This window comes from Natator depressus, chromosome 17, assembly GCF_965152275.1.
Source record: "Natator depressus isolate rNatDep1 chromosome 17, rNatDep2.hap1, whole genome shotgun sequence".
NCBI classification, from domain to species: Eukaryota; Metazoa; Chordata; order Testudines; family Cheloniidae; genus Natator; species Natator depressus.
The window spans coordinates 10,520,728-10,546,659 of record NC_134250.1 but is presented as its reverse complement, the minus strand read 5'-3'; the positions used below and the strand labels follow the sequence as shown (position 1 = coordinate 10,546,659).

The 25,932-nt window shown below is 45.1% G+C and overlaps 1 protein-coding gene across 7 annotated transcripts in view; it reads right to left on the bottom strand.

Moving 5' to 3' along the window:
* RAP1GAP2 (RAP1 GTPase activating protein 2) overlaps positions 1 to 25,932 on the bottom strand; it is a 252,831-nt gene that overhangs the window by 192,469 nt on the left and 34,430 nt on the right. For all 7 annotated transcript variants that reach the window (XM_074974531.1, XM_074974533.1, XM_074974535.1 and 4 more), the window contains one exon: positions 6,253 to 6,288. In XM_074974531.1, the coding sequence (XP_074830632.1) occupies positions 6,253 to 6,288 (36 nt within the window). The remainder of the gene's footprint in view (positions 1 to 6,252; positions 6,289 to 25,932) is intronic.

The window sequence follows — 25,932 nt, the reverse complement described above, 5'->3', positions numbered from 1 at the left end:
CTAGTCATATATGCCTTTGTTCCACTTAACCATCTCCTCCCTTGGGCTTTTACACGCCTCACACGCAGGGTACACACAGCAATCGGGAGGCACAATTGCAGCACGTGTAGGTATACCTGAGCTGGCTTTGATCAAGGTAGAATGCTAAAAATAGCACAGTAGCCCTGTCTCGGTGGGCAGCCAGTCACCCTGAGTACAATCCTATCTGAAAACCTAAGCACACGGGGGGCGAGCCCGTCCTGCGGACTGTGCAGCTGCAGCTACGCTGCTATTTTTAGTGTGCTAGCTTGCTCAGAGCTTGCACAGCGGGTACGTCCACCCAAGCTGGAAATTATACTTCCAGCCCCAGTGTAGACGTAGTCACAGTTGAACATGGCTTCCCTGTCTCCCTTCATTATCATCTGGTCAAGCTGTAAAATAGAACCTTAATGCTATCGCTATGTGACTACTTCCCTCTTTTCCTTTGCTGTCCAGTCACATTCTCATGAGGTTTCAACAGACCGAGCTGGAAGCCCAGGGTGGGCCTGATATTTTGATCACTAGCAGTGTTGCCTACTACACAGGTCAGGTGCAATAAAAACAACAACGATAGTTAGCACGTATGCAGCCTTTTGCACCCAGTGTTGTACCACCGTTAATGGAACAGTGTGTTGGGGTAGAGAAAGTTAAACATACTTTTGCGTAGCAGAATTGTTTCTAGAAACCCGAGTCAGTGGCAAACAAACAACTGACACAGCCCTTAGAAATACAATCCTGCACAAGGCAGCAGGAGAGAAACAATTACATCACTCTTGGCACCACAGGAAAAATTCCATAGGGATTTTTTGTTTCAAAGCCATAAACACTGGAACCGATTTAACTGCCCATTAATTCTGAAAAAAAAAAAAAAAAAAAAAAAACCAACCTCTAGTGATGACCTCATTAACTGAATTTCTTTTGGGCCATTTATGGTGGGCATTGCAGGCTCAAACAGCAGGTTCCCAAAGGGGCTTGAGCATATTTTCCCATTAAATAAAGAATAATTGTACAAGCAATGATTTTAGGGGAAATACAAGAGCAATTAATTACCCATACATCTTATCTCAAACTCAGTGGGAGCATGTCCCAAGTATTGTTGCTTGCATTATAGTAATGTGTAGAGGCATCCACTGAGATTGCAGCCCTATTGTGCAAGGCACTGTACATGCATATGGTAAGACAGTCCCTGCCTCAAATAGCTTACAAGAAAATAGATAGGACAACCGAAGAGTGGGAAGGAAAAGAGAGAGACAGAGAGTTTAAGTGACTTGCCCAAGACCAGTCAGCAGGCCAATGGCAGTGCCAGGATTAGAACCCCAGGTCTTCTGACTCTTACTTCGGTGCCATACCCACTAGGCATCATCACCAGAATAAGGAATGAGACTTATCTTGTAATGGAATCTGCAAGCACAGACCACAATGCTATCAGATCCCTTTGCAGGATCAGGGCCCGAGGAAAGGCCTGCATCGAATACAATATACGTACACCAGAAGTATTTGCTGTTACTAACACATCAATAACACTAGTTCTTCATTCTCCGGAAACATATCCAGCATCCTTCGTACAAGACAGAAAGGGCAAAGTCCACAGAAATCACAGTGTGCACAGAAAACACTCTTCAGGGAATGAGGCAGAGCTAGTGATTTGAGGTCATGAACTTTACACTCGCTGATGCGATGGCCACTGCTGGGCTGGCCCCAGCGAAAAGGAAAAGGTGCTGATGCTCTGTTTCTGTCTAATGGGCAAGAGCTGTTTTAGGGTAGATTCAATTCACTCTGGCAGATTTGGGATACTTAACAAGAGAGTAAACAATATGAGTTAGGCAAACTGGGCAATTCATCTCACTTCTATCTGACTCAGTTTGCTATTCTGTAAGGTGCTGGGCAACCCATAAGAGTAGTGGGTGCTCATTCTTTTGCAGGAGGTGCTCAGCCCTTTGCAGTTCAGGCCCTGTATTTCCAGCCATAGTTCTTCTGTTCTAAACTCATAGTTCAAGTTATTATTAAGTGAAGTGCGATGCTTTCTTTGGTCAGTTTCCTGAGGAGCTTCCCTGGAAATGAAAAGGTCGCATTGTCTTGGAGATGCCAATGGACCCAGACACAAAGCATTTATAATGTCCTCAGACATGGAGAGAGGCAACTGTTTGCTTTAACTGACAAACCTCTAGAGTAAAACCCTGGCAAAATGTTCTCGGAATATAGTTCTGTCAATGCAGCAATCACACTGGGAAGATTTCCAGTGACTTCAATTGGCTTTGGATCAGGCCCCAAGCTGTGGGGATAGTTAGATTTAAAAAGGAGATGTAATAGTAGCTGCTTGAAGGCTAAACAAGTAACAGGAATGACCGTGGATAGATCTAAAGCAAAACTTACTGGCAGAATTCATGGACTAGACAATAGTGGTCAGTGGTACTCAGCAAGGCTATCAGACAAAAACGGTTCAAATTTTTCCGAGATGAGATGGTCTCCAATTCATAGATAGTAAAGTGGACACAGCAGTAGTGAGGGTAGATGGAAATCGCATTCAAATCCTAGCTATCAAGAACAAGATGAAAAACTCTGATGAGAGCCGAGACAAGCAGCAAGAGCCAAGAGCTAGGAACGTTATTGCTTTAGATCACTGACTCATAAGTGGCAAATGTCCAGGATGTGCTGCAGTCTATCCATAACAAAGAAATCCAGAGGGCATTAGAAATTTACCAGGAGGAAGTAGCTAGCTGTCAACTTAACCAGGGTGACTGGACAATCTGTCAAGACAAGAAGCAAAGGATGACATGTGTCCTTAAGCAAGTGTCCCATATGGTGCTGTGGATCCAAATTTGGCCAGGAATAGTCATCAAAGAGGACCATGAAATATATTTTGTAACGTGTGTAGTAATAGCACTAGGTTTTTACCCTGTGTATTCCTCGAATGCAAAATAAATTGGTAATGCTACTTTTACACCTTTTTGTTGCCCTCTATGGCTGTGTCACTGTTAGCCTCTTTTCTGTAAGACTTCCCAACGTTGCTACCACCAGCGAGGCTCCACCGATAGTGCAGTTTCGGAGAAATGCTATCACAGACCAGCCACCAGTACGTGAACCACTGTCTCATCTAACTTTCCTCAAAGTAGATCTAACTCACACAGTGGCTACAAGACCTGTGGTCACCATAGCCGAGTTACTCTAATGTTCCCACTCTTTTCACCACCAAGAGCCATGATTAGGGCCCTACCAAATTCACGGTCCATTTCACAGTCATAGGATTTTTTTAAAAATCGTAAATTTCATGATTTCAGCTATTTAAATCTCAAATTTCATGGTGTTGTCATTGTAGGGTCCTGACCCAAAAAGGAGTTGTTGGGGGTAGGGGGCAAGGTTATTGTAGGGGGGGTTGTGGTCCTGCTACCCTTACTTTTGTGCTGCCTTCAGGGCTGGGCAGCTGGAGAGCAGCAGCTGCTGGCCGGGAGCCCAGCTCTGAAGGCAGAGCCCTGCCAGCAGCAGCGCAGAAGGAAGGATGGCATGGTATGGTATTGCTACTCTTATTTCTGCTCTACTGCCTGCAGAGCTGGGCCCTCAGTCGGCAGCCGCCGCTCTCCGGCCGCCCAACTCTGAAGGCAGCAGCTGAGAAGTAAGGGTGGCATGGTATGGTATTTTGGAGGGCTGTAGATCCCAAGTATCTCCATCAAAGTCAATGGAGTGACAGTAGTGTTACTGATATCAAAAGATGGTTCAGGGATTCTTTTCTGAGAACGGTGCAAGCCAAACAGAGCTTTGTTTCCTGGCTGAGCTGAATATGGCGCATCATTTTACAACGCAGTACTAACATGTTTCAGACACCCTGTCCTCACTACCTTACTAGATCCAAAGACAGAAACAATTGTATTTACGTACATTTGCACCTTCCATGGTTCTGCACCCTAATAAAGATCAGGGCCTAAGAACCACTGGGTCCTTTCAACAGACAAGTGAAAGCTAACAAAATGCATTTGGCAGTAGTACCAAGACAAGTCTTATAAAGGCAGCACTCAAACTGGGAGTGCATATTGTCCCTCTAGATTTCTAGATTTTAGGTACAGCATGGGGTGAGGGATGAATTTTTACCCCAGCATAAATGGACCACGACCAAGTTCTTCCATGTATAATTAAGCTGATTATCTTAAATGCAATGCAAGAAGCTGTACAGAAAGTCCCTAGACACCTTCACATTTCAACTGGGATTTTCCAAGCAGCCTAAGGGAGTTGTGGGGTTCCATGGGATTTGTGCACCTTCGAAAAATCCCATCCCTAGTGAAACTTAAAACAAAGAACTTGTGCCTACCAATAGAAGCACTGGAGAAGCTAAGCAACCTAACTACATCCTATAACCACTGATGGGCACATCTTTCTAAAAAACAGGCCCATTTTGTTCAGTGGTACAGCATGACAAGCACGTAAAGGTGTAGAAATCACACAGTGTAAGTGACACGTCAATAGATTTATGCCAGAAAGGTCAGCAATGGCCAGTGCAGTTGCTTTTTTTTCCCTCCAAAGCAAAGTTGACAGTTTATAAATTATACAGTACCTGCCTTAAGACAGACTTAAAAGACAGGAATTGTATTTATTATAATCACTTAGCACATGATTCACCTTGAACTTCAAAGAAAAATAAGCAGTGGGCTGTGCATAAAAATAGCTCTGCTATAGAAAGGAGGATAGCATAGAAAACAGAGATGGAAAAGACCAATTATTCATCCTACCTAACCATTTCCCCTCCCACCCACCAGTAGCTAATGACCACAGTATATTGAGATCAGACTAGATCATCATAATGGTCTCTACTGGCCGTAACGTCTATGGGATGCTGGCTCCATGCAAATTAACGGATCCAGGATTATACCTTATGAACGTACATTCTCCAGTGCTTTGTCCAGCTGTAAGTCGTTCAAATGACTAGACTGCCACCCCTTTCCTTTGGAGACCTTTCCCCAGTCTAATGGATCTCGCTGTCAAGGACATTTTTCCCGGAAATCCTTCCTACATTTTCTAAAAGTAAAATTCACTCTTGTGCAGAAGCCTGTGCCTCATTCAAGCCCTCTTTGAGGGCTTCAATGGGATTTAAGTCATGCTTATGTCTTGTGATGGGGCCCTTTGCACCCTAATCGAGCAAGGACTGTACTTTATTAGTAATTGGACAACAGCTACCAAAAAAGAAAATACCCTACAGCTTGGGAATTCGCTCTCCTCCCCTTATCTAAAATAGCCCAAGGCTAAGGAACATCAGGGCATGTTGCAAACATGGAAACTGTAAAGATGGGGAATCAAAGGCGGGAAAGGGATTTGAGTTTAAGTTGCCTGGCTCACTTGTACAGCTGCACTCAGGGTGTATTATAAAGTAGTGTCAAAGGGACCTAGAGCATGTGGATGGGCACTTTTTAGCATTTCTATACATCTAAATAAACCAACCGTATTCAGATAAATCCATAAGGGCCAGATTCCGCCACCTTTACTCACATAAGTAGCAAATCACTCTTCGAGCAGTCCCCTTGTAATCAAGGGGACTACTCATGGAGAAAGATACCATCCAAAAGGAGTAAGTGTGGCACATTATGATTGTTGCGATTGTCACGAACAACTGTCATCTTAGCCAGCCAATTGGAATACTTATATACTGCAAGAACTCGCTACTCAGCAAACCCATATTACTGACCAGAAATTAAAAGGGAACAAATAAATCAGTTTGCACATGCTTGCAAATCAAGGTCTTTCACATCTTATTCTATACATATATGCAAAATGCACCAAAGGGCTGGATCATGGACTGGACATAATCAAAAGAAAGACAGTGGTTGAAAAAATGAACTGACAGTAGTTTGTTGGGGAGAGTTAGTACTCTCTTTTTAACTAAACATTGCACACCCCAGTGTTAGACATACAACTTTCCAGAATGGAAATGTTTAGACCACCTTTGTTTAGTTAATAAAACCTGGTTTTGCTGACCTAAGATTTACCTGTCAGTAAGCTTCTTCCAAGCTTGTATACACAGCAGGTAAGATTCTGATTTGAATTACACTACTGCAAATACACGGACGTTAACCAAGCGGCTTGGAATTTACACCAGCATAACTGAGAACAGAATCTGGTCCACTGATTGAAAACCAGAGGGAAAACTAGTTGACCAGAATCCCAAGTTCTCTGGATCTGCAAATATGGTCCCCTATTTAGGAGTTTCACACAAATATGGCTTTATAATCAGAGAAAATTCTGATTACTTACTTGATCTTCAGACTGGCGAGCATTTTTTTGTCAATCCTGAAAAAAGAAAAAAGAGAGTGTTACTAAGTATCCAATGGGCTTTTTGATCTGTTAGACATCCTAGAATGTTTTTTTCCTCATACACTGTGTTCTTAGGAGACCCAAGGGCTGCTGATAAAATTGACTATCCCGACATTCTCCTTCGGAAGTTTCATTTATCTGGCCGGAGTGAGGTTCATTGGTGCAAAGTCTTGACCATGAACAGCTCATTGAAATCCCAAAACAGAACATGCTGCTCAATTACACCATAAAGCAAGTAACACAATATGCCACACAGCATGAATTGTTTACTGATTGTACTTAATTCAAAAGCATCCTTGTACCATTTAATGCACTAAACATCACAACTCAGAGCCTTAAACAAATCCTTCCAGCAGTAACAGACAGCAGTAAATTTGTGGATGCACAACTCAATAGTAAAAATAGATTTTCTCTATATTTCTATAGAGAATGAAGGTCCCATTGAGTGACTGTTCCCCAGAACTGATGTTCCTAACCTGTGGTTGGTTTTCATTCATACCCTGACCAGTAATGGTCCACTTAAGTCCAGCTATATTGATATATATTCTGTAAAGTAGTTCTTCTCATCTGCAAGTCTCAAAGCTCTTTACAAAGGAGGAAAGCATCATTTCATAGGTGGGTAAGCTGAGGCACAAGGAGGTAGTGATTTGCCCCAGGTCACTCAACAGGCTAGTGGAAGAGGCAGGAATGGAACCCAGGTTTCATGCAGTCCAGGGCCCAGTCTGCAGGACTGGGAGCCTCCCAACAATGTATGTTTTCTCAGGCACTGACTACAACCTGTGCGATGTGAGACAAATTCACACTCATAACTGAATGATGAAAGGCAGAGAGACTACATCCTGTAGGAGACCCAATCTAGAAAGGTTTATGCTTCAAAAGACCTGTGCATTCTAAGGTTTTGTTCTGTGGGAAGATTAAAATATAGGTAGGAAAAAAGGTCTGACAAAACTAAACATACCAAGAACATTCTACCAAATCCTAGTAACTCTGACCTGCAACTCCACAGCTACTGTGGACAGGTAGCTAGACCAAGTGGAAACAGCAAGACTCCTGAGTTTTATACACTGCTGTCCTATCAATTTGGTACATTTCCTTGGGATTGTCATTTCTCTGTGCTTCGATGTATGCAGCTGTAACATGGGGCTGATACATACCCCATCATGGCTGTTTGTACAGTGTAAGTAATGTCTTCAAAGTGCTTTCAGATCCACAGACAAAAGGCGACACATTGTATACATACAAGATAGTACTGTCAAATTGTAGCTGGAGTCTGATTCCTAGTGGTTTACGAGATCCCAAGCCATTATCTATTTATTTGGTACTTTTAATAAGTGTCCATGGAACACTTATTGAAATAATTGTGACACTACGCTCCATATTCTTTATGAAAATATGCTTATAATATGGATACAACATAACAGATATACTTTATGCAGGATGGGTCTTATAAGGTATCATTGGAAAGGTTATGATTTACTGAATGTGATCATCCATTTTGTATGCATGTATCATTTCTGTATCTAAAGTTAGGAATATGGACTACGTAACAATTACAACTGGATGTATATTGGGGAGACACCCACCAGACAACAGGCCTTCAGATTTGATGGGCCATCAGGAAGGACGAACAAAACCATGAAGATACTAATCTCTCTCCCTCCTGGGAGATATCGGAGGATGTAACTGTGACACTACTAGGTCAGGTGGTCTTGTCACCTGATACTAAACATTATCTGGGACTTCGTACAGCTTTCCAGTGAAAGAGAAGGGGGGGTCAAGTTTGGGAAACAAAGGATTCCCGCCTTATGTAAATCTTATTTAAGGGTGGGGAGGAAAGCAAATGGGACTCCTCCTCTCTATGGCCTGTCTGCCCAAGAAGAAAGACTGCAAAAGACACCTGAAGGGAAGGCAAGGAGGGAGTTCAGACTGAGACAGGGGTCCAGTTTGAAAAGAAATATAACTGGAACCCTAAACCACAGAAACTTTGCAACCTGCCTAAAACAACATTTAGGGTAAGAAATTATATTTTGTAACCTGTTTCTTAACTATACTGAGTTTAGCTTGTGTATTTTTTTTTATTTGCTCAGTAATCTGCTTTGTTCTGTCTGGTATTGCTTATATTCACTTAAAATTAACCTTCTGTAGTTAATAAACTTATTTTGTTTATTATTAAGCCCAGTTTATGTAATTTATAACTGGGGAGGGGCAAAAGAAGTTGTGCACATCTCTCTTCACATTGAGGAAGAGGGCAGATTTTTCTGAGCGTGTGCTGGGCAGATTTTTCTATACAGTGCAGGACAGTATTATTTTGGGTTTATCTCCCAAAAGGGGTGGGCACGTGAGTACTGGGGGAGTCCTCTCGTACAGAGCTGACTTCAGTCTGTGACTGCAGCGGGGTGTGGCCCTATCTGTGTATGTGTGCTGCAAGAGACTGGAAAGCCTAATTCAGCAAAGCAGTGAGAGGGAACCCAGGCTGGTTGAGCAAGAGAGGCTCAGTGAAATCCCAGTACATCAGCTGGCATCCCAGAAGGGGGGGTCCAACCCGTCACAATAATATTAACCTGAATTAAGGCAACTAGTATTAATATCTTAAAATGTAAAATTATGTCTATTGGCAATGACTGCAAATGGAACATTATTGGTCATGTGGAATTAACTCCATTTATCCAAAAATCATTCTTTTACAACGTGATCACAAAAAAATATTTAATGCTGTTGAAATACTGTTTCCCATCTACCAGTAACTTTACAGAACTCCTCTCCCACGACTGAACTTCCCCACTGAGTGCATGCCACATGGGCTAGTTATGTAACAACAGGTTATGCAATTCCAGATTATACTAATATAATTCTAGCACGGGTCCATTGAAGTGGATGGTGTTAACAACAGAGGAGCAAGTTCAGTGGAGTGAGATCAGACCCTTGCTCATACTTTGCAGTCCTATATGTTAGCATTCCATTCTCACATCTCAAAATAGTTCAACGTAAAACCTGGTTTAGCCCACATTTCCTTCCCACGTGTTAACTATTGCACAATACCCATTGCCAGTTATGCTAAATTTAACTTTCCCCCGAACTTTGTGTATACACTTTTGCATTTCCTCCCTTCCTCCAGAGAATATTTCCCAAGTGTTATAAGAGCCTAGTGCAAAGCTGAGTCTTTTCCGTTGCACAAGTTACTTTAACCTTCTTTAAAATCTCCAGATTCAAATTGTTTTCAGAACTCAGGAGAAACCAATCTGCATTTGGTGTGACAGTCATCCAGGCAGGGCCTGCCTGATCAAGGCCTATTGAATTCAATATCAAACCTCCCACACTACTTTTAATGGGCTTTGGATCATGCCCATCGAGTCCACATTTATTGTAAGACGCCATGCGACAAAGGTTCTCTAACGATTTTTAAATTCATTTTTTTCCCTAGTTCGTAGGGTCAAAAATGGCTGGGACTCCGTAGATTTGGATTCTATTTCCCAGATACTGGCTCATTGGGAAACCTTGGGTGACTCACTCATTTTCTGTGCCTCAGTTTCCCTACCTGAAACTGTGTGTCAGTTTCCCTCCCACAAGTTTCCCTCAGTTTCTGTGCCTCAGTTTCCCTAACCACCTTCATCACGTATTTTGAGAGCCCAGACAAGAGGCACAAAATAAGTGCAAAGGGTTGTTCTTACTCCAGGAGTCCCTACAGTCCAGTCAAAATTCCCCTTTTACAAGGCACATTTCATTATAGCATACAGAAGCTTTGGGATCCTAGGGAAAACGTACTGCAGAGCTCTATAAAACAAATGGACAAGTTATGCCTGTACTCTGTGTTGGGGGGCAACTGGAAAGGGGGGAAGAGTACAGGGAGCCTCTTGTGTCCCAGTGCCCCCATACAGGGTGCAGGCATAGTTATTATGCAAACAGTGGGCAGTTTGTGGCATTCAGCCCCTCTGAGGGGCGGGGGGGTCTCTCTAGGTGAGGTGGGGCAAGGTGACAGCCTGGGGGCAGAGTGCACAAGTAAGACTTAAGCCTCTCTTCATACTACAGGTTAGCTCCCTCAGCCTCCCCCATCACAGACTCGCACAGCTCATGGGAACCCCTGCACTAGTGGGTTGCAGCCCACAGGGCCCAATCTATTGAAGCTAATGGGTCTACTCCCCTGAGCAAGGGCTACTCCCCTGAGTCAGGCTTGCAGGATCAGACCCATGATCTGGAACCTGAGAGCCCTGGCTCCAGGTCTCACTGAAGTTAATGGACATCTCCCTGTAGGCTTTAATGGGCTCATCAGTCATTTAACCATTTTCCCTTAACATCTGCTCAGACTCTCCGCTCCCAAAAAGTGGGCACATTATTGTTTCTAAAATAAAGCATGCCATGAGTTGCACACTCCTGGATTCGCTCCATGCATAAGGCAGATTTTAAAAGCATTATTCATTATTATGTGATAAAGCTGTTCTCAGGTCCTGGTAAAGCAAGTTGAACCTTAAAGCATATTTTTTGGGTGCAAATGTCTGTTGCCTAAACTTTTTACTGCTGCAAATGACCCAAGGGGATTGTGGGTAAATGAGACAGTTAGCTCCTAAAGGATCTGTGCTGAAATATTCATAGACCACACAGCAGAGCTGCAGCAAGTGGATTTCATACCGATGCAAATGCAAGAAGGGAAAAGTCTGTTGCTGTTGTTTTGCTTCACAGAAAAACAAACGGCACTTAAGGAAACCACAGTTTCAAGGGGACTAAAATTGGGACCTGTTTTAATCAGTAGCCTTCACATGAGCCTGCTTGTGGTGCAGAAAACCACACCATGTGCTGCAGTGCAAGTACCCTGCCTACAGAACCCCCTGAATCCTAACACACACACACACACACACACACCGGGCCACCCACTGCACAGCAAATACGCAGTGGTTCCGCGGCCAATAGGTCCTTACGCAGCCATGGAGACAGGAGCAAGGATGTGCCCCATACTGACGCATGCTCCCCTAGCATTCACTCAGAAGCTTGGCAGCAGCCCTCACTTTCATGATGCAAGAGAAACAGACTGGGGGGGGGGGGGGCATGGATTGGGTGATTCACTTCCAGGCCAGTCTCCACGGGCATCAGCCTGCAAAAAGATCATCGTACTAGTGCTTGTTCACAGCCAGCTCTCCGAGGCAGAGAGCAGGGAAGAGAATGAAAGCGGGTAAGAGCATATCAGGAGTCTATCATATGAACCCTGGCTGCTTCTTCCTTTCTGTGAAATGGAAAAATAATAATTCCCCCCCTCACAGGATTCAGTTTGTTACGATTTGTCCAGCACTTTGACTCAGTATCGCCAGCAGAAACAGAGCAGAAGCTGTGGTGTAATGGCAAGGAGCCCTGAAGCTGGCCAACAGACACATTTATTCTGTGCAAAAAAATATTGCAGACAAAAGAAAATCGCATCTGTGTTGGGCCCAGTGTTGGAAATTGTTGAGTGATCGAAGATGAGTTCAGGTCTGGCTGAGTAACCTCCCTGATGGTAAATCTCGTTCATGGGGTTCCCACAGAAAGGGTGTGTCTGTCAAGATGTACAGATATACCACTGTGGTAAGATAAATAGATACAGGTGTTGGGTGAATTAGCAGATCACTTCCTTTCTAGTAAACAAGCACAGAGGCCGCTCTTCCCATGCTTGTCTTTTTAACTTAGCATTCAGCCAAATGTCAGCTTTGGAAATCAACAGTATCACATACAATTCATTGAACTACAATGGTTACAGAGAGCCTGATCCTGCGCTACTTACTCCCATTGGCTTCAGAAGCTGCGAGATTTCTCCTGCCACAGTAAATACTAAAGCCAGATTTTCCCCACATGAGTTTCAGAAGACAGCATCTACATTCATGTACACTGTCATTTGTGTAGATAACAAGACTATCCAGAGTTAGAATCATGAATATTAAGAAAACACACCAGGGTTTCGGAGGGGTTATAAAGCCTTGTGATTCAGCGCTTAAGCCAAAGCCATAACTATTGTGGATTAGGAATCTTCCCTGTTGAAGATTCCCATAACTGCCGTCTGCAGCACGGTTAGCATCCTCCTCTGCAGCAGCAGCTGCTGCTGCTGGCTACTGTCAGGGATAAAATATGAGGCTAGACAGACCCCTGGACCGATCCAGCATGGCCATTCCAATGTTCTTTCTAAAAATGGCCTGATTTGGTGAAGAGCTGAGCTCCACGGCTCCCAAAGACTTCAGCTTGTGGGGTGCCCCTTAGATTTCTGCCCAATGGCATAAGTTGCTGCAATGGCATTACGTGCACTCGGGTGGCACTCCAAATTCCCCTGGCTGCTCCTCATTAGCTGCAATCTGTTGTAAGAACAGAAAAGATCACTATCACCTCATGATAGCTCAGTGAGCTTCCCACAAGCAGAGGGCAGCGGGAGACACATCACACTGCTATGTCAGGGGCTCCTGCAAACCTTATTCTCGAGTCTCATGATTCTTAAAGCTTCCTATTTAATTAAAGTGATGTATTACAATATAGATATATTCAAAGCCCTGCTTACTACCCTTACTCCTTTGATTAACCTTTTACTCCACGAGTCCCATTAAAATTCAACCTTAACCTTCCCCTCATACCTTATGGAGTGCATGGATCGGCTAGAGAGCAGCTCCAGTAATGAAGTTACAGAACCTCATGCTCTTAGAATGTAGGGTTGCCAGGTGTCCGGTCACAAAGGGGACCTGATGGTATCCAGTCAGATCTCCTGACCGGACACCCAATGTCTGGTTACTGCGGGTGGGGGAGGCAAGGAGGCATCGAATCATCACCCGCGACAACCCCTACTCAGCCGGGGCCGCCGCCTACCTGCATCGGGCAGTTGCAGCTCCCAGCCCCGGCTCTGTAGGGGAGTTGCTCCTGACCCATGCAGAGAGTGGGAAAGAGGAGTGAACAGGGGGCAGGGCCTCAGGGGGAAGGAGAGGTTCTGGCACTCCTGCTGGAGTGTCTGATTTTTAAATATTACGAAGTTGGCAACCCTACAATAGAACAGTGCTCTGTTATGCAACAGATACCGTCAGAGGGCCTGATTCTGCATGCTGAGTCGTCACATGGACTTCAAGGAGATGCGAGTAAGCACTACTCCGCATGAGTGAGAGGGGTACAACTGGGGCCGAAGAAAGAGGAGTCAAAGGACTCTGATTCACACGCTTAGGCCACTCTAGATTAGACCTGAGTTTAGTGCAAGATGCTCTGCATAAGCCAAGCATTAGTATTACTGAAGTCTTAATTCTGAACAGCTGCCAAGAAGTCGTTAACCTTGCCTGCTGCATCTTCCAATGATGTATGTAACAGTGGGGTTTCTCTCATCGACTTCATTTGGGGCCTTTCCTATAGCACCCGTTCTCCCTCACCCCCATCCCAACAAAAGACCTGTAGCCCAGGTTTCACTGTCTGCTAATCAGTGTTATAGCACATATCCCACATGGATTATGCCCAGATAAGTTTGCAGACGTTCCCCTACTTCTGACAATATCGGAATGAAGGAGACACTGATCCTGATATAGAAACAAAAATCCATAACAATATTATTTAAAATGAATCAGCATTTAGATGGTGACGCAAGCCAGATGGAGGCAGGAAACTCGAAGTTACAGCTGATGCTTTGTCCTTCTTTACATGCTGTTGTGAAAGAAAATGCAAAAGGTGCAGTGACGACCCGTTGTTTAATTCTATGCTTAGTAAGGTAAGGCATGAAAGGAAACGCAACCTGGACAAGGGCTGAATGATTCAGTAAACTAGCAAGGAAACAGAGGTATTTCAGCTCATGGGAGCTGGTTTGAATTTGAGCTAGCTTGTCTGTGATTGAAGCAGTTAACATGGACAGTCTACGTCAAATGAGTTTGTTGGGATTGCGATCCAGTTCTCCATGGGCAACTGCCAGGCTACCTTAAAACTAGAGCCATGCAAAGCCTAGATTTTTTTTCCCATAGGAAATTATGACATTTCAAAGTTTCATCCTGAATCAGAACAAAGTCAACATTTCCTGCAAAACAAAAATTCTAAAAAATTTTAGTTTGGAAGTATCTAAATGACTTTATCAAAGCGCTTTATTTAAACTGTTATTGTATATATAACACACAAATCTAACAATCACATCAAAAGAAAGCACTTCAATAATTTTTCGTCAATTTTTTTTTATAAAAGGAACATTTCAAAAACATTCTGATTTCATCTAATCAGCATTTTCTGACAGAAAACTGCTCCATCAGAACATTTTTGACCAGCTCTACTTAAAAGCAATATCACAACTGGCACACGTTTAGCGGGCATGCTCAGGACTGAATGTGCAAGGGAAAGCGAACTATGCTCTCGCCCCTAGAAGTTCGAATGAACGACTTTTGCAGGGTAGCCTGAAGGGAACCTTCTTCTGCCCAAGCTGTATCTGTCCAGTGGATGGAGACAGACCTTAATGACTGGTTTGATGATGAAATTGCTGATACATCCATTAACTGCTGTGGCCTGATCGCAACATACCACAGTTGGACTTCTTAGAAGCAGGGAAGAGGGTATTGAATTGTCATCTGGCCAGAAATATCAATCAGTCTTTAAATCAGGAGACAGGTGACAAGTCCAGCACTAGCTAGTAAGGATAAAGTGTACAGCAATCCATCAAGCAGTCACTGACAATCCATCCTGGACTCAGCGTCCATGGTAAATCAGGCTAGATGCCTGGATGCACGTAATACAGTTTAGCAGATGGATTCGAAGCTTATCTCTTGATGGGCAGTGCAATAAACTCTTCTTTCATGTATACTGAAACCATGATACTCTATTTATTAGAAGAAGAAAGGGGAAGAGACAGAGCGACTAAATGGCTGGGTTCACTATAGCATTAGACAGTGCATCCCTGCTACTACAGATTACATACCTAGTCAGGAGCTACTGAAATTCATGCAGATCTCTTCTTGCAATTGTGCATTTAAGTGAACAATGTGTTCGTGCCAAAAGGTGAATGGACTGTAAAGCACCAAACCACTATGCTAAGAGAGGCTGTCCCTGTCAAATCTCAGAAGGAGGGGAATCAAAGAAAACCAAGTCCCTCAATCAAAAGCATTCAGATATTCCCCTTCTCACAATGCACAAGGAAGACACTTTCCTTTGCAGGTTCTACTTCAAAGCAGGACATTACCAACACCAAAGGGTTTTCCCCTTTAAATTACCGCAGGGAAACCAAAGACGGAACAAAAAACCCCTCCTCTCCGCTCATTGCCCCACAAAGTGAATGGTAAAAATCACCCACCATCCGTAACCTCCGAACGAGACGCTGCGTTTCCTATGAAACATCGTGGCTGCTTGGCCGTGCTCACTCTTCCTAGCGTCGCCGGCAATGTCCCCCCCGTCCACGGCTGCACTTGTACCTTAACCCCACTGCTCGAAGCCAAACACGAAGACAGGGCACTCTGTGAGTGGGCACAGCCAATGCATGAAGTGTGCTCCCTCCAGCTATTCTGTGCCTTTAGTCTGAGCTCTGGGGGAGGAAAACCACTCTCACCACTTCCTGCAAGCGTGTGCTACAGTTCTGTGCAAGCGCTGATTACAGAGGGGGCTTCTCCTTTGGGTCGGCGGCTGTTAACTTGTCTTCTTTAAAACTTCAGTTTCCTTTTTCTCACGCTTTTCAATATACAGCGCAAGGATTGTAGGTCTCCTAATAGTGGAGCATACATTTTTGGGCCATCGAAGGTGAAGCCAAGGTTAATGGATCACTATGCCACCAGCTGAGTGAGGCATTTCCATGCCAACCTGTCCTCAGCATCACACTGAAATCAGAAGCTTGCTGTTCAAATAAGGCCTGTCAGTTGATGACAGGCTCCTCTTGCGGAAAAGCCCTATAGAATTTAACAGAAAACTACTCCCTTGCAGTCGGTTTGCTGGGGCATCCTATGGAATTTAATAGAATTCTAGCCTTTTTATAGAATGCTGCAGGACAGTTTAAAAAAAAAACCCCTATAGAAAGGATCTCACCCACTGGTATTAAACTCAGTTAGAACTGGATCCTCAGCTGGTATGAATCAGAATATCGCTATTGATTTCATCCAAATGAAGATCTGGCCCTATAGATTTGTAAAGATTTAATGGAACCCAATTAAATTTCTGTAGAACCCTATTAATTTCATTCCTGTTAAGTTCTATAGGATTTTCCCATAAGGGCCTATGGCAGGGGAGGGCAAACTACGGCCCGCAGGCTGGATCCATGGCGCAGCGGGGCTAAAGCAGGCTCCCTGCCTGCCCTGGCCCCATGCCTCTCTCGAAAGCAGCCATCACCATGTCCCTGCAGTCCCTGGGTGGGGGAGAGGGCAGAAGGCACCACCCCCAGCAGCTCCCATTGGCCAGGAACAGGGAACCATGGCCAATGGGAGCTTCGGGGGCAGTGCCCGCAGTCAAGGGCGGCGTGTGGTGGACCCACCTGCCCCACCCCCAGGAGCCACTGCCAGACATGCTGGCCACTTCTGGGAGCCGCGTGGGGGCGGCAGGGGGCCTGCCTTAGCCCCGCTGCACGCCGTTGCCACCTCGGAGCCGCTTGAGGTAAGTGGCGCCAGGCTAAAGCCCGCATCCCGAACCCCTCCTGCACCCTACACCCCAACCCCCTGCCCTCAGCCCTCTCCTCCACCCCTTGTGCACCCCAACCCCTTGCCCTGAGCCCCTTCCTGCACACTGCACCCCCTCCCAAACCCCATACTCCCTCCTGCACCAGGCCTACATTCATGGCCCTGCGTACAATTTCTCCACCAGGATGCAACCCTTGGGCCAAAAAGTTTGCCCACCCCTGGCCTATGGCCTGATTTCCCAATTGAAAAAGACACCCCATTGACTACAGTGGATTTTGGATTAGGCTCATATGAATGAACAGGAAGGATTACACCTCCTCTATTATACTTTCATATTTCTCATCCCCAGTTCCTTTGGATTATACCCTTTTGTGCAATCCTAAATAATCCTTCTCCCCTCTTCTGCTTTCATCTTCTAACCCAGATACTGCAGATAGCTTAACAAAATCGTAGCACTGAACAGGTCTGGCACTCTTTGGGCGCTGTGTCATACACTCCCATCAAAGCTTCTTCCAACAGCTTTAAACAACAGGGCACCGAAAATACCACTCCAAAAGCAGGACATCGCACTTCCCTGTCTGACTGTCCAACTCACCTGTACTGAGCAACTGCAGCCAGTTCGGGTCTCATCCCAAGTTCCTGTTCCCAGGCCCACTGACAGAAGAAGTGCATAGCTGCAAACTACCAACTCTATATATAATGTCTATGGCCCTTTTGTGATCTGATTTCAAAACTCTATGTAAATGTAAATGTGGACCTTTAGCTGCTTACAAAAAGTGTAAAATTACCAGACGGCAGTAGCATCAAGAAAATCACACCAAAGGTTTCCCTATCACCACTCTCTTCTCCACATCTCTGCCGGTTGTCGCCGTTTACACATCACCAGGTACAACAGATTCTCGCCTGGCGTGTACTCTGAAGCAAGCTCAGTGTTCAAAACTATAGGATGTTTCATCGGCAAACTAATGTTTCCCTTTTCCTTATTCATCATGTAAAAGCTGGGGCAGTTCGAATCACACTTTCCTCTTTTAGGGTCCAAAGCATCAGCAAAGTACTGAAACTTATGAGTCTCAGACAGCGATCCATATTACAAAGGACAAAGCTGTTTTTTCTAGAGTACACAAAGAGGAGGGGACAAATTCTAGGGGCAAGAATGCAGCACCCTGATCAGTATTCAGACAGTATCTGCTTTCAAATCTGGTGAATTTTCATTGGATCATTAAATGTTCCAGCCTACAGAGAATGAATTCAGAATGCAAAGTAACCCTTTCCCCTTCCCCACAAGGCTCCGTGCTGGGCCCGAGCCTCTGATATAAGGCTAACAGAGTAAAAGCCAGACGTTGCATGTGTCAAAGTCAGATTCAAGACTCACAAATTTGTCAGACCACTCTGTTTATTAGCAAAGTGCTTTGCCAATGCACCCAGATGTGTGAGCCTCCTGCAAAAGCTCAAGCTAACTTATTTATACAGATAAGCCAAAGCCAATTTAACGTAAGAGACAAAAGGAAGAGAAACTGACAAATATACATACATATCTTATTTGCATACTAACATTTACCAATCTCCTAGCTCAGTAGAAGCTCTAAATTAATTAGTTTGAGGACCCATTGTCTCACACTCCTTAATGTTTTTCTTCCTGACAACTATATTTCAACAAATCTTTCAAGCAGCATCTCTTTAATGAAATATAATTCATTCTACTTTCACACATGAAATACTTTGGGCAGATCTTCAGCTGGTATAAATTAGTAGAATCCCACTAAATTCAATGGAAATATGCTCATTTATACTTTCTGAGGGTCTGGCCCTCTGAGTGCCCCTGCAGATATGTACGTATGCATATTGTGTGTGTGTACATGAGTGTGTGTATTTAACACACATATACAAAACATGCTGAGAAAAACCCCTCAAACAGATTCTTTCAAAACACTGGCATCATCTATTCCACCCAACCATGCCTCTCACGTATAAGCCGAAAAGCCAAATTCTGCTCTCAGTTACACTGGTGTAAATCCAGAGTACCTCCACTGAAGTCATTGGAGTTGCTCTAGATTTTTACCAGTTATCCAGAGCCCTGAATACATAGATTAAGCTTGTATATGAAATTGCACCCTTTTTGTGCTAGGGATCTTAAAAGGAACAACAAGGGGAAATAAAACTTAAATCCTTAATACCAAATATCCACATCCCCTAACCTTACGCAAGTAAAACTGCCACTGAAGTCAATGGAACTACAGAATTTGGCCCAGTTAGCATCTGCATGAGATTTTTATTAGCTGGGGCTTTGCACTTTGTTGCTAAAAACAACAGCAGAAGGGTCAAGTTCAGATCTCAGTGGCACCAGTGCGAATCCAGAATAACTCAACGACTCTGGAGTTGCACTGGATTTATAACAGTGGAGCAAAGTGAAGTCTGGCCGTATGACTTTAAATGACAGATTAGCATCCTTGGAGATGATGGATAATTCTCCTCCAGACATTAGCAGCACCGGCATACCCAGACAGCAAGAATAGCCTCACAACTGCCTTGAAGGAGTTACAGCTTTAGTACATCAATGGAAGAAGAAAATGGAACAGTAGCATCCTCAAGAAGACAATTTTTCCTCCTCCCAGGCTCAAGATGCAGAAGACAGGGCCTGATGGCCAGGCACATCGGCAATAAATGGGTGAACCCAGGCTGGCTCTCAGGGGGTGTAAAATCGGCATCACTCCCCCATTGGTTACACCAGCTAAGAATCTGCCTGAACATCTATGTGCACTAGAGGAATTTATATTTTTTACACGGCTGCAATCTAGCTATTTGTTACTGTATCTACTGAAGCAGCAGGAAACACCAACAGATCCCTAGCAACCTTGCCAGAAACAGCAGCTCACTGAATAAAGAAAAGCAGTTTTGTTCTAAGAATTTAAGCTCACAGGGTTTTAAGCTGCAATTATTACTGGTTTATCCCGAATTCCAATCCTTACATTTACAAGTGTGTGATGTATAAATAGAGAGTAAGGGGACAGCATAGAAGTAAAGCCACTGCTAATTTAGGGCCTGATCCAAAGCCCGTTGAAGTCAGAATGGTTTAAGGATCACGACACCAGACTGGGAGGCAGGAGATCTGGACTCTGTTCCTGGCTCTGTCACGACCTGCTGTGTGACCTTGGCAAGTCACTTCCCGCCTCTGTGCCTCGTCTTCTGTCCCCATCTTGTGTCAGTCTTGCTCTGTTTTCAGTGTAAATTCTTTGGGTTAGGGCCTGTCTCTTACCGTGTTTGCACAGCACCTATCATAACAACAACAGGAGCCTTTCCGTCCAATAGGTTTGGGTAATTCACTCAGACCCCAAACAGAGAAATTTCATTTGTGCCTTCAGGACGCCACTGCAGACTCTCTCATAGGCTGGATCCAAATGGACACAGAATTACCCAGTACAGCAACCAACAGGAATCTGAATAGCCTTAGGCTTAAGGTTTTCCAAACAAACACCAAAAGCAAAGGACAGCTGAATGGCACCTGCTAGTAGTAAACTCCCCTACTGGACATGGTGGCTGTGCAAAACTTCAGCGAACTCTGTCTCGCTGGACCTTAATTCTGTGGGACACTATTTCATTGGCCAGTCATTCAATATCGTCCTAATTCAATGCCTTTGCTGTGAAGATAATGATTATGACTGTCTTGTTTCAAATACAGTTTTTCTGATGGAAAAGAACAATCCGAAAAATGGCTTTGAAACCCTGACGGAACAAAAATGATAGGAAAGTTAGAGTTACACACAGGACCTGATCCTAAACCCATTGAAGTCAATGAGAGTCTTTTCACCGATTTCATTAGGCTTTGGATCAGGCTCCTAAGACATGTTTTGTTTCCCCAGCACAGTTCAGGCAACACACCTCAAAGCTGACCTGCAGCACCCCTGGGCCACCCACGAGCACCAGCAAAACTGGGAACACGGCATTTCACCGGGGACGTGTTGTTACAGAACATCTCGCCTCTGCCATTGGGTCCTTATGGCAGCCTCTCCAGAAACAATTTGTCTGCTGTGACATTTTCCTGCCCCAGGAATATTCTGTATCACTGAAACCAACGGGGGGAGGGAAAAAATGTTCCCTTCAAAACAGTAATAGCCAAGTCATTGTAATCAATCAACTAAAATTAAGAAACACAAAAGCTCCAGGGAAGATGAATCTTTGGCACCATCTGTAATAGCCAAAATTAACAACTTCTCTGGGGTTCTGTGACAAAGGCACTGGGGAATGAAATGTCAGAGCATTCTGTGCTAAGTATGTGAGAGCCTGATCCTGCACACTGCTGAGCCCTCTCCTTTCTCATTAGCTTCAGCCGGGGTGCTCCCCATCTTGTAGGACTGGGGCCTAGTGTTTGGCTGTGGAATTGGTTAGTGTCGTATGCGATCAGGGCCAGATCCTGCATGGCTGAAGTCAATGGGAGTTTTGCCATTGTGTTCAGATGGAGCAGGTCCTTGAGGTATACCTAGAGAAGCAAAATAATTAAATAGCCTTAGGATACCAATATGCTGCTGGGACCAGATCTCCAGACAAAGCGCTGCCAAAAAAACAACCACCGCTGGTAGAATAATATCACTCCCCAAAAAATCCATCCCCGGAGATATGTTTTAAAACATCCTGTTCCAGAAAATAGGAGAGAAATAAGAGGGTCGCTCTCTTGGGACTGTTTTCCTTGTCTTTGGTCTGTACTGTGCTTCACACAAGGAGGCCCTGGATCTTTGACTGGTGTGAACAGTAATTGCACAAAACATCAGGGGCCAAATTCCCTGAGCAGGAGTTTTACCAGGGTTGAATTTAGGGATGGGAGGGGAACATAGACCTTATACCCCTATGTAGGCACGTAGGGGTAAGATGGCCCTTTAGATCCAGGTGTGCAGGTGTACGAGAGTCTCTGCATGCATCTACTCCCCTTTAGGGCAGGTACAGAGGCAAACAGACAAAGCCCCTGCTAGACCACTCCCATTCAATGGCCAGCACAGCTCAGCTGACTGGGGGCGAGTGTCATTAGCTGCTAATACAGGCCAGCAGCCAATTGCTACACCTACTCCACCGATAGGAAGAAGGGGCAGAATTGTGACTCAGAGATCACCGTGCCTCCGAGGGCTCCTTCTGGAGTGGTACAGCCCCTGAGCCCCTCCTTGCTCAGGCTGTGCTGAAAGCCACAATCTACCCCACTGTGAATTAAGAGGTAATGAAACTCCATGTATAGCAACGGAGAATGAAAGTCCAAACTCGTTTCACTACACTGCAGATTGCGGTTCCAGTTGCCATGCCATGTCAGGTCTAAGCAGAAGTTTTGTATGGTGAAAAAAAAAAAAGTGTCCCCACTCTCCAAGGGCTCCATTATTAAGATACAAAGTATAGCAGTGACAGGGAGAGAGACTGGGCAGTACATTCTTACTACAATGTACAGGCTTTCATTTTAATGAGAGCAAACTGCTCGGTTTAGATTTTGTTTACCAAGAAATGCCAACTATGTGCCGGAGTTTTATGTTGCCATGGACAAAACACACTTGATTTGTCTATTTGTTTGTACTCATGGGTTATCTAGTGAGGTTTTATCAGGAGTCTTCAATGCAGAACACTCATAGCTGACACTGAATTGCAAATGAAACTTACAGAAAGGGTTTAATAAGACTTCCGCTGCAGTATAGGCTCTTGGGGGGGCAGGGGGCAGACAAACATGGGGCAGATCCTCAGCTGGTGTAAATAAACATAGCTTCATTTAAGTCAATGGAGTTCTAGCTATTTAGACCAGCTACAAATCCATTGAGCCTCAACTGCATTTGAAAAGTTCTACCCATGTAAGAGGAAGGAGCAAGTCATGCACCTTGCATATTGATGGAATTTACAAATGAGGTCCATCAGCATTGAGGGTTAAGCTAAAATGCTCACTATGGCTCCAAACAAGAATGAACCTAACTGTAATAGTAACAAGAGGCTCACTGCTTCACTGCCGATTCATGCAGAGACAGCAGGAGGGGCAGGAATACAGTCTGTTTCCCTCCATCTGTAGCAATTTTACAGAATTCTGCCACTGAACCTACATTGTATTGTTACGTCGTCTAAGCCGCTCTCATTCTTCTCTTTGTTGTTTTATTGGTTTCACCGCAACAGCCTCCCCTTAGCTGGGCCCAAGTGGTGGTGCAGGCAGAGAAGCCAGAGCAGTGATATTGTGACATCAGAGGTAACAACCAGTCATCCCTCGCTCCCTCAAGTAACCTCTCTGCTTGCAGCACCAACGGGCCCTGGTTAAAGGAACTAAGACAGTTGCGACGGGGCAGAGGTAAATGATCCCACCTGAGCCAGGCAAGGAGGGAGTCACAGGACAAATTTCCAGCCTCCTCCCACTCCGCCAATACAGCTCCTGATCCGAAGCAGCCCCGGATAGTCCTGAACCCCCAACCCCCACCCCCAGAGCCCCACTCTGGCAAAGCACCCTAGTCCCGGCTCATTCATTTGCCAACGTGTTTCAACCAGTGGGACTGAAGTATGAAAATAATAGGAGGGAGGGGGATGACGACTGGCTGAGTTACCGCCCATGTCACAATGCCCCTCTGCCTGCCGCACCAAGTGGGCACGGTGTGCAGCGGTCAGGTTTCCCAGTTGCTATCGGGATCAACAGGGCTCTGCCCAGCGATGCCTCCAACTGTCCTTGAAATTGATCAGAGGTGGTATTTCAAAGTCAGTGCATAAGAGAGACCGAGAAACGCCATCAAGAGTTAAGCCTCACTTCACTTAGCTAGTCGGTGACACGTACAGCGTTGCTTTTGTATTGTGGATACCCGTTCAGCAGGAACTAGGCTGCCAGCCCATTTCACGTAGGCCATCAGACTGTAAGTGCTTTTCCATCACAGCCACCACTGGTTCATTTCAAACCAGTTAAAGTTTCCTTAGCCCATCATTCGCCCTCTCAACCATCTGCGTGGTTAATGCACGGGACTAAGACTCAGGATATCTGGGATCAGTCCCTAGCACAGGGATCACCCCTGAACAGAGAGCCTGCAAAGTATTTAAGCCCTTAAGTGACGTCTGTGTCGTGTGCTGCCTAGGTACGCAAGCACTGAGATGAAGCACTAGCAACGTCTTTGGGCTCCGTTGAATCAGATCTTGCTCACACCTCCCTTCGTCTACTCTTCTTAATTTGATGCCAGCCACTGTCAGCAGTAGGGACTGCCACCCACACAGCTTTCCTCTCTGCATCTCAGAAGGGAAAAAGAGAGATGCTGGGAAATAGCTGTAAATGCATCTGTGGGTATGAAGGAGAAATCAGAGAAGGATGGAAGCACTGACGCAATGTGACACACTGAGAGGGCTCCATGGCATCATAACACAAAATGCAGGTTTCCTTAACAGGTGTGGCCCAGAATTCTCTGTTATCCAGTGGGGAAGTTGTGTTGTCCAGGGGAGTGGAAGCCACGAGATCATCTTAGATTCCCAACTGGTCTCCAGTGTCGTTTGGGAAAGTCATAATCACTTCATTCTCTCTGGGGTTCAGTTCCCAGAAATAAAATGAGGGCATTGGGACTTAACCTCCTTTGTAAAGCACTTTCAGATCTGCAGGTGAGAAGCAGTAAGCGTTATTAACGAGCAACCACACTCCTCTTCCATTTATATTGCCCACTGAATGTGTTTATTACAGGTGGGGGGGGGGGGTGTAGCAATTTGAGTGCAAAACTAGATGACTGAGTAACTGAGCTGTATATCGCAGTTGGGTTTTTCCCCCATCGCTCTATTTTCTGCACATGATTGTGGGCCATGAGGACGCTAACTCACTTGCTATCCACAGTCAGTGCTTACATCGGATTTATAATGAAAGCCTTAATGCAAAGGTTCTGCTTGAGCTAAGGGTCAGAGCGGATGGGTGAGAAAAAGAAGATGGGTGAGAAAAAGAAGAATCTGAGACCCCAAGCTGACCAGCAGCCGCTGCCTGGTAGCTGTTAATCGCACGTGTGGTTTCCTGCAGTAAATGAGATGGCAGTTTCCATAAAGGACAGATAATGAAGCATTTCTAGTCTCACATCCCACCCTCTCACTCACCCTCCCACTTTCTCACACACATGGGCAAAGCACACCGACCCTTGTAAACATGCATTACCCGCCTCTGCCAGCTCAGATGCCTACTCTGCCAGCTGGACAGCACGGGTAGGCATAGCCAGGCTAGCTCGGATCGAGCTAGACTGCTAAAAATAACAGTGTGGGGAGGGCTAGCCCGTGGTGAGTACATACCTTGGGTGTGGAAGGGGGCGGGGAATAGAACTCGGGAAACTAGCCCATGCCGCCGCCCATGCCACTGCAACTACACTGTTATTTTAAGCAAGCTCGCAGCACCGAAGGTCGCACGGGTCTATCTATCCCGTTGCAATCAGCCCTCCTGAGTGCAGTGTAGACATACGCTGAAAGGCCAGACCTGCAAGGTGCCAGTTGCCTCCTGTGAAGTGCTGAGCAGCCTCAATTCCCGCTTTCCATGAAGTAATGGGAATTGAGGGCACTCGGTCTCTTGCAGGATTGAACCCGCATTTCCTATCAGTCCTTCTGTGCAACTAAAGTGAAAGCTGGTTGGTCATTTCAAAATGAGAGGTTTTCAGAGGGTTTTTAAAAAGACTATTGAACCAGTCACAGGACACTGTAAGGGAAAGGGTATGCAGGGCCAGGGAAATACATTCTTCAAAATTATTGATACATATGCACAGCATAAGCTGCATATACAATGCAATAAATGTAGAAGGGTCCTGTCTAATGGCCTGATCAGAGGAATGGCATCCTGGAAGTCCCGAGTTCTATTCTAACTCTTATTGAGGCCAATGGAAACTTCACCACTCTGGCCCAGTTTTCCCCCCCTTCTGTAAATGGGGGTAATAATATTGCTTGCCTCACGAGGGGGTTGTGAGGAAAAGCTAGCTAGTATTGGCCCAGATTCTGCACTGAGAGCCAATGTACGCCCTTTGAAGTCACTGAAGTTCCACAAGCCAGCACAGAATTAGGCGCCCATTGGTAAAGCAATTTGAAAATGAAAAGAACTATGGTTCTGTTTCTCCCCTCACTTACACTGGAGTGACTCCAT